The 18,025-nt window shown below is 38.7% G+C and overlaps 1 protein-coding gene across 3 annotated transcripts in view; it reads right to left on the bottom strand.

The window, feature by feature from the left end:
- Positions 1-86: 86 nt before the first annotated feature.
- The window catches only part of LOC107711249 (pre-B-cell leukemia transcription factor 1-like), a 44,217-nt gene continuing 26,278 nt past the window's right edge, over positions 87-18,025 (bottom strand). Inside the window, exons 4-8 of one of the 3 annotated variants that reach the window (XM_016516200.1) lie at positions 8,236-8,480; positions 7,295-7,485; positions 7,036-7,171; positions 4,756-4,912; positions 87-244 (exon numbers count right to left, since the gene is read on the bottom strand). In XM_016516200.1, coding sequence (XP_016371686.1) covers positions 240-244; positions 4,756-4,912; positions 7,036-7,171; positions 7,295-7,485; positions 8,236-8,480 — 734 coding nt within the window. In that variant the 3' untranslated portion in view covers positions 87-239. Of the gene's footprint in view, positions 245-2,158; positions 2,622-4,755; positions 4,913-7,035; positions 7,172-7,294; positions 7,486-8,235; positions 8,481-18,025 lie in introns of those variants that run through there. The other 2 variants (XM_016516199.1, XM_016516198.1) reach the window with 2 other exon arrangements.

Raw genomic sequence — 18,025 nt, 5'->3', positions numbered from 1 at the left:
TGGTTCAGCGTGTTCAGCGTCTGAACCCTGGCACACCTTGAAGAAAGTGGAAGGAGGACTATGAAAGACCTGCTAGTGATGGTGAGCAGGAGAGAACGGGCGAGACTGGATGATGAGATGCTCTGTGTGTGTGTGTGTAGCGTCAGCCTCATTAGCTGGAGGTGTCAGAGTGGATGCTGCCAGGTGGTCCTGGTGGAGAGGTGATGGAGGAAGGGTTGGTGTTGTCTTGCCAGCTGTTGTTAGCCTGTGGAGAGAGTCACAATAGCAGTATGAGGTAAAGTAACATAAGCAATGAAGCTGAAGACTGAAAAAAAAAAAACTTGCAGCAAAACAAAAGGGATGTATGGAATGTTGTATATTTATATGAAAATTACACACCCCCATTCCAAAGTTTGGGGTCAGTAAGAATTTTTAAAAAGAAATTAATACTTGAAGTATCACGGTTTCCACAAAAATATGAAGCAGCACAACTGTTTTCAACATTGATAATAATAAGAAATGTTTCTTGAGCTGCAAATCAGCATATTAGAATGATTTCTGAAGAATCATGTGACACTGAAGTAATGATGCTTTGCATTGCAGGCATACTACTTTTGAAAATATATTCAAGGTTTGTTCAAATAGTGTGTCCAGACATACAATATTTATCTGCAGTTGACTGATAAGCATCTAGACAGTATTCACACATGTTGAAACAGCAAACATACAAGCCACAAACTGCAGGCAGCAGACATTAGCCCTTCAAATGATCTTTAGGTCTACACCAACACTTAAGACCAACAGAGATGATCTCTCAACAGATTAATGCTCTTGAACTAAAAATCTTCCCAGTTACACAAACAGCAAATGCTTTTTCTTTTAGGAGCAGTTTGTTGCTTGAGTGTGTGTGTGTCAGTGCTGCACTCACATCTAGACGGTGTGGGGTGTAAAGAGGACTTCCTGACAGATCTTCATAGCCTGCCGTAGAAACATTTGAAGCTCCCCTGAGCGCAATCACAAATATGATGATGATGATCGGGTCAGTCGCACTGGTGATCCTAAAAACATTTTCATAGTCGCACGCAGTACTTGAGAATCGATATTGAATCGACCACATTTTAAAAAACGATATATCGAAAAATCGATTTTTTTTGCCCAGCCCTACACACAAGGTTTGATTCTTTCCAGATGCTGGAAAAATAAAGTATAAAAACAACACAACTGGCTGACAGTGTAAAAGTGGCATCAGAACAATATATAAGGGCTCAACAATAAGGATGTGTTTTGGCAGGTAGCTCAGATTTGTACTGATGCTTTCACTCACCCCACCACAATAAAATATATATTTTTTCACCATTTATATGTTTTTTTCCCTTAAGTTAAGCTCTCTTAAAGGTAGGGTAGGTGATTTCGGAAAGACTAGCAATAGCAAGCTAGCTTTGAGAGCATAAAATCCCACCCTCCCTGCATAATCACTCTCTAAAGCCATGTTCCTCCTAAACAAATGAATGCACACAGGTAGACCAGAGGCTAACTAGCGACACGATGAGAGACGGCGATGGTGGAGGACTGAATGCAATGCTGTCAGATTACCTCATGTCTCATTCACCGCTGAAAAAAACTTTACAGTACAAAGCACATAATATTACAATAATAGCGCCTTTCACTCTCACGGGAATGCGCTGATGACATTTCATATCTGTGCATGTCAGAGGTATGCAAATACATACAGCTCGGACCGAGGGATATGATTGGACGAACATTTTATGTTCCTACGCCTTCTACAGACGATAAAAATACATTCAGGCACTTAACTTAGTGAGACTTTCAACCAGCATAACAAAAAATTATTTTGAACTAAATCACCTACCCCACCTTTAAAATAAAAACAAATTTAAATTAAATTAAAAATGTATGACGTATAACATAATGCACTTTTTTTCACATTACAAAACAAACTTTAACAGTAGTGTAATTAAGACTCTTAGTTCTAATATAAAATGTTACAAATAAAAATGAATAATATTTCATTTCAATTTTTTTGAAATTATTTTCAAAACAATTAATTGATTTCAAAACAATTTATTTATATTTTGCCAAGTACATATTTATAGGGGAGAAAAGAATACAAATAAAAAATTCACAGGACATTACATTTCTAAATTTGCGAATCATAAAAACACATGCAGTAATGGTGTGATGGTGCAGAAACACTGCCCCAAAACACGTTCAGTAGTACATCCTAACTGTTGAGCCCTTCATGAAAAGAGTTCATCTAACAGGAAGGAGGCAAAGGATTGGCTAAGGACATGACTGTGGATGACCGATGAAGAAATGAAATGGAACAATGCCACAGGGAAGATGGCGGAGTTCGTTTTCAGGATAGAGCTCTACACTCGGGACTCATGAGCCGAAGCGCTCTGGGGTGGGTGCTAAGGGGTTGGGACTGTAGCTTTGGGGAAAAGGGAAGATAGCACTACACTGTGAGCAGGTATGGAAGAGGAAGGGCATTGAGGGGACATCCTCAGTGCCTACCTGCTGCTGCTGCACAGCAGGAGTGACGCTGACACCATCCCCGTTGAGTGAACGCAGCCCGAGGAAGGCGTCTCCTGCGTGAGAGAGGGTGTATGACCCAGACGACCCTGCAGCAATACACGCAGCCCATCAGGCACGCAACCCTGCCCGGGTCGGGTTTTGGAGAAGCCTACAGGTGTGTGTGGTGAAAATCTGTCTGCTGTCTATGCTGAGCGTGACAATCAGGACTAACCACATTCCGGAATACAAGACGGTCATGATAATCTGGTTGACTACTTCCGCTGACTATAGAGACGATAGAACAAAACAGGTGAAGAACGGGAAGCAGCGATCAAGTATGTGCTGATGTGGACTGTTGCTTTACATGAAGGTATACAACTTGACATCCTACTTCCTCTAGATGATGTGATGCATTGTTGGTACGCTGGCCGCAGGATGTGAAACAGGATAGAGGAGGTGGGGTTTAAAAATATACGTGGTGACCGAGTATTGTTAAAAATGACAATACCAAGTTAAAACACCTACCTTCTTCATTCTGCTTCCTGAGCAAATAGAGGTTCAACTACTCTAACCAAGTGTGTGTGGATGTGTCATGTGTGCATATGAAAGTAACATGGAAATGTTAAACAGACAAACACAGCATCAATAATTTCGGCAGAGATAAAAAAAAAAAAAAAGAGGCTATGTTAGTCATCAACTGAAAGTTATTGGTTATCGGCATAGCCTCAGAGGAAAATGGCCATGTAAAACCAGAAATGAAGTGAATATTCACTTGGCCAGGGGTGAGTGTGGGTGGTATGATCAAAACAATCTTGAGTGAGTTTATATAACGTAATGGAAATTCAACAGACAGATGTTTAATTGAACAACAATTTGGTCACATCTACATTTAGACAATCCAATTCTGATTAAATACTTTAATCCAGGGATTCCCAAAGTTTTTTTGTCAGCCAAACTCCTTTGACCTTAAATATTAACTTAAGCATCCCTTCAGATAAGTTTAAGATACGATATTTTATAATATAATTAACAACACATTTGCATGTTCACAGTTAAAGGTCACATGTAGGGTTGGGTATCGTTTGAATTTTATCGATCCCGAATCCGATTCTGCTTATCGATTCCGATTCTTATCGATTCCTAGTTTTGATTCCAATAAGATAAAAAATCCAATATAAAAAAAATTAAATCAAAAGTTTCACCTTTTCTACAGCTGAAATACATGGAACGGTTCGAGAACGGACACAAACCGGGAACCCGTACCGCAACTGCACGCTAACAGGGCGCAAGTTCTTTCCGTTCCTGCACTTAAATTCGTTTTTAATCACATTAAAATGCGAACGCAGGAATCGTTAAGCAGAATCGAAATGCACGCGTCTTATCGAATACCCGGTTCTAAAATGGAACCGGTTTTTGATACCCAACCCTAGTCACATGAATAGATTTCCTTTTTTAGTAATTGTTTTTTGTATGGATAATACTAATAGTTCATAATTTACCTTAATCTTTATTGATTTATTAAAAAAACATATATTTTTATTTAATTAATTTTTAGCTTTTCAAAAGCTTACAAACTCCCTGCAGTTCCCTGCTTTAATCAAATGAGATGACGTCGTTTTCATTTGTATTTTTTCCCTCTGTAACATGATGGATAAGAAACAAAAAATATGATTATTCATAACAAATGAACAAGCCTGGCATAAGTTCAAAATCAGACTGCCTGACTGAGCCTGAAACTTGTGCTCGCACATTAGCTTCCTGTCTATATAATGTCATATGAATGCGACAAGTTGTGATGTTATGTAACCGTAAACTAAACTCTGCTTCATGTAACACCCATTCATAAACACATTTCTACAGATGCGTGATGAATGCCGTCATACGGCCCAGGTCCATAGAAAAACGACACTATGACGGCTTTATCCTGAAGATGTTTACAAAACAGCTGTTGCCTAGATACAATCAGATCAGCTTTACAGCACAACCCAGATCGACAACATCTAAATCTCACCCAGCAAGTACTTGATGCAAATACCAACAAACAAGCATTCTCGATGACGGGGAAAAAGATCTTAAGATGGACAGACAAGAACAGACTTGAGAACAGACGAAAAACAGAACTGAGATGGAATGAAAATAGCATGAAAAGCATGTAGACAGGAGAGTGATTGTGGCAAGCGGTGTGCGCAGTGTAGTTTCACTATCGGCTAGAGATGATGGGAGGGCTGCTGTGCACTTTACCTGAGTTGGGTGTTGCTGGAGAGTTTGCCTGGCTGGCCTGTGCCGACACATTGGCAGCGTCCACGGCTGTTTTAACGGCGTACAGGTTTGCTTCCTCCTGGAACTTACCAATGTTCTTCTTGTACCGAATTCTCTTGTTGCCAAACCAATTCGAGACCTGAGGTGAAACAACTCCAGTCAGACAACAATTTCATCACAGTGAACTACAACTAATAAGACATTCCTGTATATTTCAAAGAAGTGCAATTTTTTCATTTAAAAGATTCTGACACTAATTCTCATCCTGCGGATGTCACTGCATTCTATTGAACTAACTCACTCAACTGCAGATTTTACACTACTGCTAAAAAAGTTGGGCTCAGTTTTTTGTGTTTCTTCGGGAAAGAAATTGATACTTTTGTCATGCAAGTAAGCATAAAATTGATTGTTACATTGTTACAAAAGATTTCCATTTCAAATAAATGCTGTTCTTTTGAACTTTTTTGTGGGAAAATGTATTTCGGTTTCCATAAAAACATTAAGCAGCAAAACTGTTTCCAGCACTGATAATAAATTAGCATGTTTAAAATGATTTCTGAAGGATCATGTGACACTGAAGACTGGAGTAATGATGCTGAAAATTCAGCTTTGCATCACAGGAATAAATTACACTTGAAAATATATTCAAATATAAAACACTTATTTTAACAATATTTCACAACATCACTGTTTACATAAATGCAGCCTTGGTGAGCATAAGAGAAACTTAAAAAAAGACCCCAAACTTTTCAAGGGTAGTGTGGTACACTGCCATAATTTATTTTCATGTACACTTTTTTTTAAATGAATATTTCTGCAATGAACTCAGTTACAAGGTTCCATCGGTGCTTCTGGCATCTTGTTTTTCCATCACAGCTGAATCAAAAACATACTCTGGAAACAGTGTAGCCCATCTGCCATTAGGAAATGTTGAATAGAATTTCCTTCTTGTGAAATAATTTGTGTGTGTGATATCAAATAATTGATTTATCAGTGAGTGAGAATTATAATTTGTTCAAAAAGTTACCTCACTCCATTATGTAGGTAGGCATCTATACATCTAATGTCAGCTGTACACGATAGCTCTAGATTTTCTGATCACACAAATGTAACATTAGCTGCAATGTTTCCTAATTGTTTCTTCTATTAGTAAAGGAACTTCCCCGCACAGATCAAACAGAAATGTATAGAAGTTGCTAACTGTAACTTTTGAAGCTGCTGCTATTTTGGCTGTTTTGACTTCACAAGTTACGTGGGAGGAGATGGAACTGTCATAAAATGTTTCCAACTTGTAATTAGGAGTTCAACAAACATGAACGGTTTTTACAAGTGGGAGACTTGTAATTACGGGAAGTCTGACATGATAACGGCACAAGTTCACAACTCAACTCTGCAGTTAGTTCACCCAAAAACTGAAAATACTGTCATTATTAACTCAGTCGTGTAATTTAAAACCTGAAAGACTTTTCCAAAACACAAAGGAATATATTTTGATTAATATGCACGCTGGTGTGTTTTATCTTCTGTTTACCATATTTGATGTGCTCTATGCATGTGCAATGCTCAATGTTTTGTTTTTTTTTGTGTGTGAATAAAAGCCTAAATTAAATTTGTTCATCATATAAGTTATCATATCTCTTCAGAAGACTTGGATTAAATTGCTCAATTCATATGAATTACTTTTACAATGTATTTTTAAAGCATCAAAGTTTTGGTGTAATGGACTTTCAATAGAGCGACAAAAATCACTCACATTTCATTAATAATATCTCCATTTGTATTTCAAAGATGAACCAAACTCTTATGGGTTTGGAGTGACATGAGGGCAAATAAATAATGACAGACTTTTCTTTATCTTTTTCAACCCTGCAATATGTGCAAAAAGCGCTCATCCTTGCGAAAATGTGCGATATTAATAATTGCCATCAATAACTACTCAGGAGAACAGAAATTATGCTTAAACAAAAATTGATCTGTATCTGCTAGTGACCTTTTTTTGTTGTTGTGTCATGATACTTAAGACGCTAACAGCTGCATTATGGACATGATGCAACTTTTATGACAGTATTATAGAATGATGCTATAATTCATGAAAACCTTGTTTGACAAAGTAGCATAATTTCATTAAATAAAAAAAATAAAATAAAATATGGGGCAGGACTTATTTTTAGGACATTTTTTCTCATGCTCCATTATTGGAAAGCTGGATTCCAGGTTTTGCAATACTCACATGGGACAACTGTAGACCATGCGTGACCTTACCTGAGAGACGGTGATAGCACATTTCTTGGCCAACTCTTCCTTGGCTTCCTCACTGGGGTAAGGGTTGGAGAGGTGAGAGTAGAAGTACTCATTCAGCACCTCTGTGGCTTGCTTATTGAAGTTGCGTCTCTTACGTCTGAGGACAAAGTAAGTGGAAAAATGAGTGTTTCATTGATAACAGGCTAATAATTAGTGGAAAAGTGCAGCACAACAGAACAACAAGACACCTAAAACCTAAAAAAGCACAGCTCACACACACCTGGCATCGAGGAAGCGAGAGCGAAGGATCATGACGGCCTCACAGGTGCTCTGCTTGAGCTGCATCTGGATGGAGCTGAACTTGCGGTGGATGATGGCCACCATGCGCTCGATCTCTTTGGGTGAAATAGGCCGTGTGCGGGACTGTTCCCTCAGCAGGTTCATCACGTGATTGGTGAACTCACTGCAGGCCTGTTTTCAAACAGATTTGAGGATCGTTACATACATACAAATATACATTCCCATGAAAAGTTTTTGAAAGAAGTCTCTCATGCTTCCCAAGGCTGCATTTATTTGATCAAAAATAGAGTAAAAACAGTAATATGGTGAAATATTCTATAACCTCTGTCTATTTGAATATATTTTAAAATACAATTTATTCCTGTGATGACAAAGCTGAATTTTCAGCATCATTGCTCACATGATCCTTCAGAAATCATTCTAATATGCTGATTTTTTCTTTTACATTATGAATGTCTTTACTCTCACTTTTGATCAATTTAATGTGTCCTTTCTGAATGGTAAATACGTATATGAAATAAAACATGAAATTTCTAAAATATATCATCATTGCTTAGTTTTTTTCTCATTACCACTCCACCAGTAAATGAAATCAGTCAATTTGATTAAAAAATGACATACACAAACCCACAAGTATCTGCTGAAATTACTTAAAGGTCCACTGAAACGCTTGGACAGAAAGTTTCATGAGAAGCTGAAGTACGATGTGACGTCAAAAAAATCGTTGAGCCGTTTTGGCGGAAGTGACAAACTGCAAGCTTTGAATGCTTATATCTTCTAAATGCAAATGTTGTCACTGTTTTGGAGCACACTGCCTTATAGATAACCTTAAGACTAACATATTGATACTAACACCCAAAAAACTTTAATTTTGATTTCATGGGGACTTTAATAAAGGCCAGACGGGTGTCTGTTTCTCACCTGTTCGTATTTCTCTAGTTCGGAGTGGTAGATCTGGCGGATCTGTGCGAGTTTGGCTCTGTAGTCGGAGTGCTCGATGCTGCCGTCGTTAGGTGATCCTCCAGCCGCTGCTGCAGCTGCGGCCGCCGCTGCTGACCCGCCGCCCTTCTCAGGCCCAGACACTCCCTCGGCCAGCAGCATATTATCCAGACGCATGATCTGGGGATCTGGAGGGTCCTCCTCCTGTACACCTCTGATGCTCAGCACTGCAGAAGACAAAACAAGGGTCAATCTGATGGAGAGCTTTCAGAAACCAGTCACTTCACACGAGGTAGAGTTAAGGGTACTTACTTTCCCTATGCCACACACAAACACACACACACACACACACACACACAATTAAATTAAGTGTGCAATTCCTGGCTGAGGCAACAGAGGGCAGCATGGTACTTCAGTGGCAGGTTGGAGCACAAGGCACAGGTCCAATAATAGGAGAGCATGTGCTGTCACTACAAGCACAAGCAGCCATAAGTACACACCTCTCCGGCACTGAATTAAAGCAAGAACTCTGTCAACTTCCTGCTATGGGGCCATCGCTCACACCTATACGAGCACCTCGTCTACACTCCCATACATATGCACACACAGGTGACTGAGGGCAAAGTGTAAGACAGATAACACAAAAATACATGACACCGAGGGTCTTTGTCTTTCCTCTAGACTACAGTTTCATGAACCCCTAGTGGTGTGTGAGAATGTGGCGGAAATGCCAATGGCACATTAAATAACATAAAAAGGTGTTGCTTTTTTAAGGAAATGTAGAAAACAATCATTTAAATGTAATAAAAATAACAAAAAGGAGCCTAAAAACGTAAACTGTCGTCATTTAGTCTAACTCATCTCAAGAATGTCTAAGCTTTAAGTTCACCATTCACTTTCATTGTATGGGAAAAAAAAAGAAGCTTGGACATTCTGCTAAATGTTTCCAAACTATAAACCTTACTCGAAGGAATATCTCATGTAAACTTTAGGTAAATCTTTTAGATCATAAGGGCTAAACAGATTAAAAGAAGCTCTCCAGAGAATGCTTTGAGTAGATCTGAATAGTTGTAAGTAAGCAGCACAGTGATCGGAAACTCCAATGCTGCATCGGGTTAGTTTTGTTAGTGAATTGAAAGAAAGAGAAACTTTCAAACACAAATAGTGCAACTAAAAGGCCATTTGTTGGAAGCAATCAGCATTACATCTGTGGATGTTCTGTCTGTACCATCCCCGCTGAAATCAAAGCTGTATTTCCCATCCTCCCTTTAACTGATAACACATTTAATGACTTCAGCTCATACCCTCCCCCAATAACAGCACAGAATTTGTTTCTCTCTTTTCCCCCCTCGTTCTTTTTGAAAACTTTTCTTTCCCTTGGCAAGCGGCTCTTTTTTTCTTGTTCTCTCTTGCCCCTTCAGGGTCCCTCCACTCAGGTCCTCCCTCTTTCTTTCTCTCTGAGTCACATTCCATCTTTCGTTTCTCCCCCTCTCTGAGCTCAGGAATGCAGCAGACCCAGCAGCCTGAACTAATGACCCCGATTCACCATCCCTCCCTCTTTCCCTCTCTTTACCTCTCGCTTTTCCAGCCAGCAAAACTCCCCAAAGTCAAATAAAAAGGAAGAACACTTTTTCTCAAGTACATTAAGTTTGATTCAAAGTGATTTCGGCAGTAAGATTATTTTTGTGAGTGACACCATGTGAGCATAGTATACTGTTGTTTCATATGCGCTATGAAGTCAAACTATTTATTCATTTCACAGGGACAATAGAGAATAACACTGTAGCATAAGATTTCATGCATAAAGACATTTGAAATGTGAAAACCAGTGTAATTTTCATTTTTGCCCCGTTTTATTAATAACTTTAAACTCTGCATTGTTCATTCTGGTAGAAAATGTCATTAATTACTAAATCAATTAGTGCTGTCAAACGATTAATCACATCCAAAATAAAAGTTTTTGTTTACATAATATATGTGTGTGTACTGTGTATATTTATTATGTATATATAAATACACACACATACAGTATATATTTTGAAAATATTTACATACATATTTATATTCATATAATATTATATATAAATATATTTAATATTTAAGCATAGCATATTTTTCTGAAATATATACATGCATGTGTGTGTATTTATATATACATAATAAATATACACAGTACACACACATATATTATGTAAACAAAAATGTTTATTTAGGATGCGATTAATCTTTTGACAGCACTAAAATTAATATAATAAAACAAAAGAGAGAAAAACAAATTTATTTAGAAATATTTACTTTTTCAATAAACACTCTTAACTCATAATTAATTTCAATAATTATTTTTATAATAATAATAATAATAATATTAACAAAATAATAATTTTAAGTTAATTCTGGTGGAAAATTATTTAAATAATTATTTATTGTTATCATTATAAAACAAAAAAGAAAAACTTTGAGCTCTGTCACTCATTCTGGTGGTAAATTATAATTATTATTTAAATTATTAATATTATTGTTTTTATAAAACAAAAAGAAAGAAATCTGCTTTTTAAAAGCTCATTCTGGTGGTGGATTATTACAAATTATTTTTATTACAAAACAAGCGAAAGAAAAACAAGTGGTCAGTTTTTAAAAATATTTTTAATTCCTATTAAAAACTGTTATTCATTCTGGTGGTAATTTATTTTAAATTGTTAATTATTTAAATTACTGTAAAGCATTCTCAGCACTACCACAAGGGGTGCTATCTCTCACTTTTCCCTTTCATATCAACTAAGGCAGAGCAACAGTTTAAAAACAATAGCTGAGAAAGCTAGTTAGACTGTTGACATGTTTACAGCTAGCGAACTGAATGTCACATCTGGTTTAATTGTAAATTCAATCTGGCATCACCCTCCGGAAGTACTGAGGTTTGTCAGTGTCACAGTAACAAAAGGCCGTATGCTTGCAACTTGCACTCGTGTAGTAGAGCATGTGTCTGGCCTAAACTCAAAACGCACCTCTGTTTTCCTGGATTGTGACCCAGACTCATCGTGAACGTGTTTAGTCTGATGGGTGAGGGGAGGCTCGTTGTTTTTACGACCACAGCCCCACAATCAATAGAGTGAAATTTACCACCTCCCCAAAGAGTATCACCCACAATATCCATTAAGAGCTCTGCCTCCAGCCCAATCCCTCAAGCATACAGCCTTTTCTTTAGCCTAATTATCTCAATTAAGCTGCGATTACTGATAATTACACAAATAACCCACAACATGATGATATGGACCCCTTGAAATTTCTAACACCCCTTTATATTTCAATTTATGAGCCTTGATTTCGAAACCCCTAATAATGAATAAAGTGCTACGGCTGGATACGTTTTATAATAGCTTTGCGGTAAACGCTTACAGCTACATTCTGAATCCCCAACATATTACGAGCCAGAAAAGCCACCGCATCTCAATGTCTGTATGTCTTTAAAAAGATTAATAAAGCCAGCCTGTTAAATCTTTCAATTAGCACACTTCATTAATACAAACACACCGCCATGCTAATGAAATAATGTACATTTTAATGCGCCGCATCTGTCCAAGTTGCACTAATATCCTTCCATTAAATTTATGAACGATCGGCGCAAATGCACGCCTCTTCTCGTGGTGAGGAATTCCCTTATTTGCGAAGGAAAAGGTGCAATAGGGCCAAGCGGAAAAAGCCAGCGAGCGGTATGAAATATTCAGAGCGCCCGGCTGGGTTTGAGCGCATACATAATCAGGCGCAGGTAGGGCACAGGTGACGTGTTAAGCGCAGACGAAGGTATTGTGTTCGCTGCTGGAAGCAGTACATTAATGCTGCCATTTTCTGTGCATTACTGGAGAAGCAGTCCATCACGGCTGTGTTCGAGGCTCGGGCCTCGTCTGTCTTTTTCTCTATGCCTCTCTCTGGTTCGCTCGCCCTCCCTCCTCCTTTGGCTTGGGCCGCTCTCCCGTCACACCCCGCCTCCTTTTCTCTCTGTGCCCCCAGCCACCTCCCCCCATCCTCTGCTCTCCATTTCAGTCGAGTTCTCCATGTGAGCCGCAATCCCTCATGCTGTCAGCCCCCCCTCTACCTCTCTCTGTAGACAGACAGGATTAGCATTTTAATTGCATCAGCTCCCTTGGGTATTCTCAGCCTTTCACTGGGAGAGCGCGAGGGAGCAGAAGGGGGGAAGAGAAGGTAAGGAGAGAAAAAGAGGAGAACTGTGGGGGGAAAGCAGCAAAAGGGAGTCGCAGGAGGAGATAAAATAGCGAGGAGGAGAGCAGACAGAGATGGAAAAATGGAGGGGGCAGGGAGAGCGTGAACGAGAGAACGCGAAAGATGATCACGGTGGGCTGCAAACGAGTGTGGGGCGACACTTAGGAAATGACAACGCTCTGACCACAACAGCCAATAAATCAAAAGGAGGAAGGCAAACACGACGGGGGAGGGATCTGTGCGCGCTGAAAAGCACGCCCACATGGACGCAAACAAACATGCTAACCTGAGAGCTAAGTGGGATGTAAAAAAAGGGGAATTAATCTTCAAAACAAAAACGACTGCAGTGCCATTACAGTCGAAGTGAAATACGAGGGTCATTCCTACTTTACGCAGTGCATTTTCATGTCCCCATCTCACATACCCTTCATATACTGTGTAAATACTAGATGTGTTTCTTCAGTTGATTCTTTCTCCTGCGTTTTTGGGGAACATTGTTTTAATTGATGTCAATTATTTACAGAAATTAACACTTTTATTCGGCAAAGACTGCCGCATTAAAATGATCAAAAGAGATAGTAAAAGACATTTACTATGTTACAAAATATTTCTGTTAAAAAAAAATTTGTGTTCTTTTGAACTTTCTATTTATTTGAATATATTTCCACAAATATATTAAGCAGCACACCTGTTTTCAACATTAATAATAAGGACTGTTCCTTGAGCATTAAATCAGTATATTAGAATGATTTCTGAAGGATCATGTGACCCTGAAGACTGGAGTAATGATGCTGAACATTCAGCTTTGCATCACAGGAATAAATTACATTTTAAAACCGTAAAATAGAAAACAGTTATTTTAAATCATAATAGTATTTCATTTCATTTTTTGATGTATCAAATAAACGTAGCCTTGGTGAACATTTGAGACTTCTTTCAATGACTTCTGTGAGATTTTGTGGTATTGGTTGGTTTGCTGAAGACATTCGATAAAATCATTTGACGGAAAACAGTAAAAAAAAAAAAAAAACACCCTAACATCTTGATTTTGTTAAGCACACACTAAATTAATGTTAATTTAAATTCCTGAACCTGACCAAAGCATATTTCTGAAAGTTTTATAGAAATACTTCCTGAAATCACAACACATGCATATTTAATGAGCACTAGTCATTCCTGTTGTGAATTCTAAAGAAACGCAGAGCTTTTCACGCACATTAAAATGTAAGTCGCAGTCCAACTGCAGATCCTAACGCACCTCGCCACAAATTCTTAAAAAGACCTGCAGCTGTGTTGGCTTCATAAAAACTAAAAAACAGAGCCCAAAACAAGCCCTAACTTCAGACACAGAATCTGGTAAAGCTACAAGGGTTAATAGTTGCCAAAATCACTTAAGCAACTTAGGCAGGGAATGACAACACATGCCCAAAGATTCGGACAAACCCAGAAACCAAAAGAAAATGCTGACAACATTGCAGAGAATGCGTCAGCCAGCGCATGTGGCGGGATTCGCGTCTCATGAGAAACTACGAGAGGAGGGCTTCTTGAGAGAGTGCCAGGATGGTATAAATCCACAAAATCCACCAGTAAGTTCCTGTTGTTAGCAGCTCAGGTTAAGCGGCGTCTGCGGGCCCTATTTAGCGGCACCCAGTGGCACGCACACATGGGCCCGTCCACGCCCTGTGAGGAGCGGCCATTGGTCAGCGTCAACAGAGGAGGATACGATTAGGGTGTGAATAGCGCTCCTACCTTAGGCAAACATGCCGTCTGCTCCGACTTGTCATTTATCAGCTCTTAATTAACTCAACTAGCATTTCATAGACCAGAGCGGCATACAACAGGCTTAGCTCGACACGCAGAGACCGGTCAAACAAGATCACGCAGGTGAGAACACACTCCACCAGCTCGGTGCACTCAGGTGAAACGCAGGGCCGAGGACAAAAGAAGTCTCCGCAGATGACTTCACTCTGGGAGGAAGAAGGCTGTTGCCGTGGCGATACGTCCTACCGGCACGCCCTCCTCTCGCCCGCTCCCCGGCTCATCAGCGCAGCTGCCTCCTGTGCTAATTAGCACCGCCTCTTAAGGAGCTCCTAAAGACCTTGTGAAAAATGAACGCTCATTTGAGAGGTCGTTAATTTGCACTGTTATGCAAATTAGGTGGCAATTAAGCAATAGATCAGAGGAGCGGCTCCCATTTATAACGAGCAAACGAGAAATATGACAGAGGCAAACAGGGCCGGGCAGAGTGGCGGCTGGATGCGCTGAGGGGGAGTGTAAACTAACCTTAGCCCACTGCAGCTCTGGCCGACAGACAGACAGAGAGACTGCATTGTGCCATGTGTACAGGTGAATGGCACAGCATGTTCAAGTAAGAAGATGAGACGGCCACAGCTGCAGCGCTGAAGCTTTTACTGCATCGTCTTGTGCTCTTCATGCAATCGTAAAACTACATTTTGAGTGTTATTTTTGGCCTTTTTTATTATTTATAGGAGAGTAAAGAGAGTACAGGAAATGTTGGAAGGAAGGAGGAGGATCAGGAATAGGTGATGACGCATGACCACCACCGCTCAATGTTGGCCCATCTAGAGACACCTTCACCTTAAAATGCCCATGCAAAAGTTGCCATCCCATTGACAGAATTTTGTGGGTGGTTGCCAGGATGTTGCTGTGCAGTTGTTAAGGTGTTCTGGGGTCAGTTGCATAAACATAGCCTCTATGTTAAAATGGTGTTTTAAAATCTAGGATGACCAACTAGCAGTTAGCCAAGGGGTAATCAATTTTATTTTTTAGATTCAACTTATTAGTCCTTTTATGCAACTTAGGGTTGTGCAAATAGACGATAGTATCATGTATCGACGATAGTCAGTGATATCACTGTGGCTGATGCCTTTGACGATAGCAAGAGGATTATTATTATTATTATCAGGCTAGTATTATTATCTAATTAATATTAGGGCTTGTTTGTTCCACCATATTTATTTTTCCTTGTTTTTACAGTGTTGCGTGTTATAACCAATCACACACAATTACGTTGAGCTTATGAATGCAGTGGCCAATCAGAGGCGCTCAGATGAGTCATCGCTGAGTTTTGTTGTTCAGTGCGTGTGCTCACTGACTGAATTCTGCTCACTCACAAATTCTCATCATAAACAACAAAGTGCAGATGTATGTGCGATGCAAGTATAAGACATAGCTTCACTGATTATAACGGGAGTGTTTTTTAAAGTACATATACTCATGCTAGACTGAATCAGTGATGATGTTCTTTGGTAATGTAAATGTTCTTTGCTCGTTTTCTGTAGCTGCTGTTTGAATAACTGAGGAAATGTAAAAATTAAAATGAGTAACTTTCAATGTTTCTGTTAAATTGTTATCATATTTTATAACGTTCATATGCTACTTGAATAAAAAGATATAATGTGTAGTTAATACATTACACTAACATTTGGCTGCTTTTAGCCGTACACTGGAGTTGGTTCACTCTCTGGCCATCAAAGTAAATAAATAATTTAATAAATTTGCATAATAATATAGTGTATCCGTGATCTCACAGGCTGACAAGAGGACGATATGACTATGGAGCATATCGCCCAACAAAAATGCAACTGGCCCCTGAGCATGTTGTTTATGTACTTGAAAATATATTTTAGCTGGTGCTTACTGGCCCAAGGCTAATGAGCCCATCTCCAAGTCTTAAATGACAGTCTGGACCTTGAATATGGTCTCTTTATCAATGTACACTACTGTTTAAAATATTGGGGTCAGGATTTTTTTTTTAAAGAAATTGATACTTTTATTGAGCAAGGGTGCATTAAATTGATCAAAAAGTACAGACATAGTTCAAAAGAATAGCATTTATTAAAGAATAGCATTAACTAAAAAATTCTGAAGAAATGCATCCTGTTTTTCACAAAAATATGAAGCAGCACAACTGTTTTCAACATTGATAATAATAAGAAATGTTCCCTGAGCAGTAAATCAGTATATTAGAATGATTTCTGAAGGATCGTGTGACACTGAAGACTGGAGTAATGATGCTGAAAATACAGCTTTGCATCACAGGAATAAATTACATTTTAAAATATATTCAAATACAAAATACTTATTTTAAATTGAAAAAAATATTTCATAATTTATTTTTGATCAAATAACTGCAGCCTCTGAAAACATAAAATACTTCTTTTAAAATATTAAGATCCCAAATCCTTTTTTTCCCCACCCTTTTTAAAGAAATATCATATTACACCTCTCACAAAAGTAATATCGCACCTGGTTCAGGATGCGTTACTCGCTGAAGGCTTATACTTGAGGTAAGAGGGTTTATTCAAATCCCTAACCCTACGCTTGAGCCATAGCAACCACCACTAACTAGCCGTGTGTCCATCTTAACCTACATTATAGAGAGAGTTTGCATTAACACCTTTGCGTGAGACAAACATTATTGTAGCTTAACAAAACGCCAATGCCTCAATCCAAATGGCATGCGTAGAAACTCGAAACTCCTTCCCTCAAGAGAAGCTTAAAGTGAGAGGAGCTCGAAGCAAACTGACAGATCACCCCTGCTCAAATCCCCTCTCCAGAGCTCTAGATTAGTCACAGACTGCAGTGAGGACCTACACACAGGGATGGAAGGCTCCCATCAATTGTAATTAATCCTTAATTAGTCTGGATTAGGTGTTGGGCTCTGACTCTCTCCCACCCCAACAAAGCCACGCCAGCTAATGTAATCCAGCTGAGGCCACATTTACATATCTTTAATTAAAGAGACATGGGTTTCTTTCAAACACTGCTCCCCAGACCAGCAGACTGAGGGACATCTCCATGAGTTTTGACACACCACAGCTAAATACAGTTGTCGCTCTTCTTTCGAGTACTTAATCCTGTTCTGTAGACACAAAATCTGCTCCTAAAAACTAAACAAAATTTGTCCACATACTATTTAAAAACAAGGACGCAACATTTTAATTAGCATGGTGGTCAATGTTTTTTATTTTATTTTTTGTGCTGAAGATTAGGGATGCACTGAAATAAAAATTCTTGGCCAAAGCCGAAACAAAATTAAACACTGGGCTGAAGGCCGAACACGCTATTATAAACAGAATATATTTAGAATGAAAATAGGCGTGTAACGGTAAATTGGATCTGTGTGGCTCTTAAAGTGACAGCGGGCTATATTCCTACTGTGACTGTGTGCTTAATATTCTAATTCATCAAACAACAAAAGACAAATTCAAAATCACACACTGCTCTTGAGTGAAGGACTTTTGTAGCTTTAATAAGAAATAAAAAAGTTGAATTCTTACAGTGAAGACTATGCTGTTTTATTTTACATTTGATTATTAATTTCTGTAGTAGGCTGTAAACTGATTGAGACTTGCATAAAAAACATTAAAGCACAGTTTGTTTCATTTGTATCTATTTATTCTATTGTATTTGTTCTTTGCTTTTTTATTACTGACAGTTTAATTATTTTCAATAATTTTGAGGACTTTTTGTTTGTTTGTTTGAAATTGCGCTGGTCTCTACAATGTAGATGTCATAGCAACCTTATTTACAG

This window comes from Sinocyclocheilus rhinocerous, unplaced genomic scaffold (genome assembly GCF_001515625.1).
Source record: "Sinocyclocheilus rhinocerous isolate Xijiao unplaced genomic scaffold, SAMN03320098_v1.1 scaffold115, whole genome shotgun sequence".
In the NCBI taxonomy this organism is placed as follows: Eukaryota; Metazoa; Chordata; class Actinopteri; order Cypriniformes; family Cyprinidae; genus Sinocyclocheilus; species Sinocyclocheilus rhinocerous.
The sequence above is the reverse complement of the archived record's forward strand: the minus strand, read 5'-3'. Positions and strand labels throughout refer to the sequence as shown.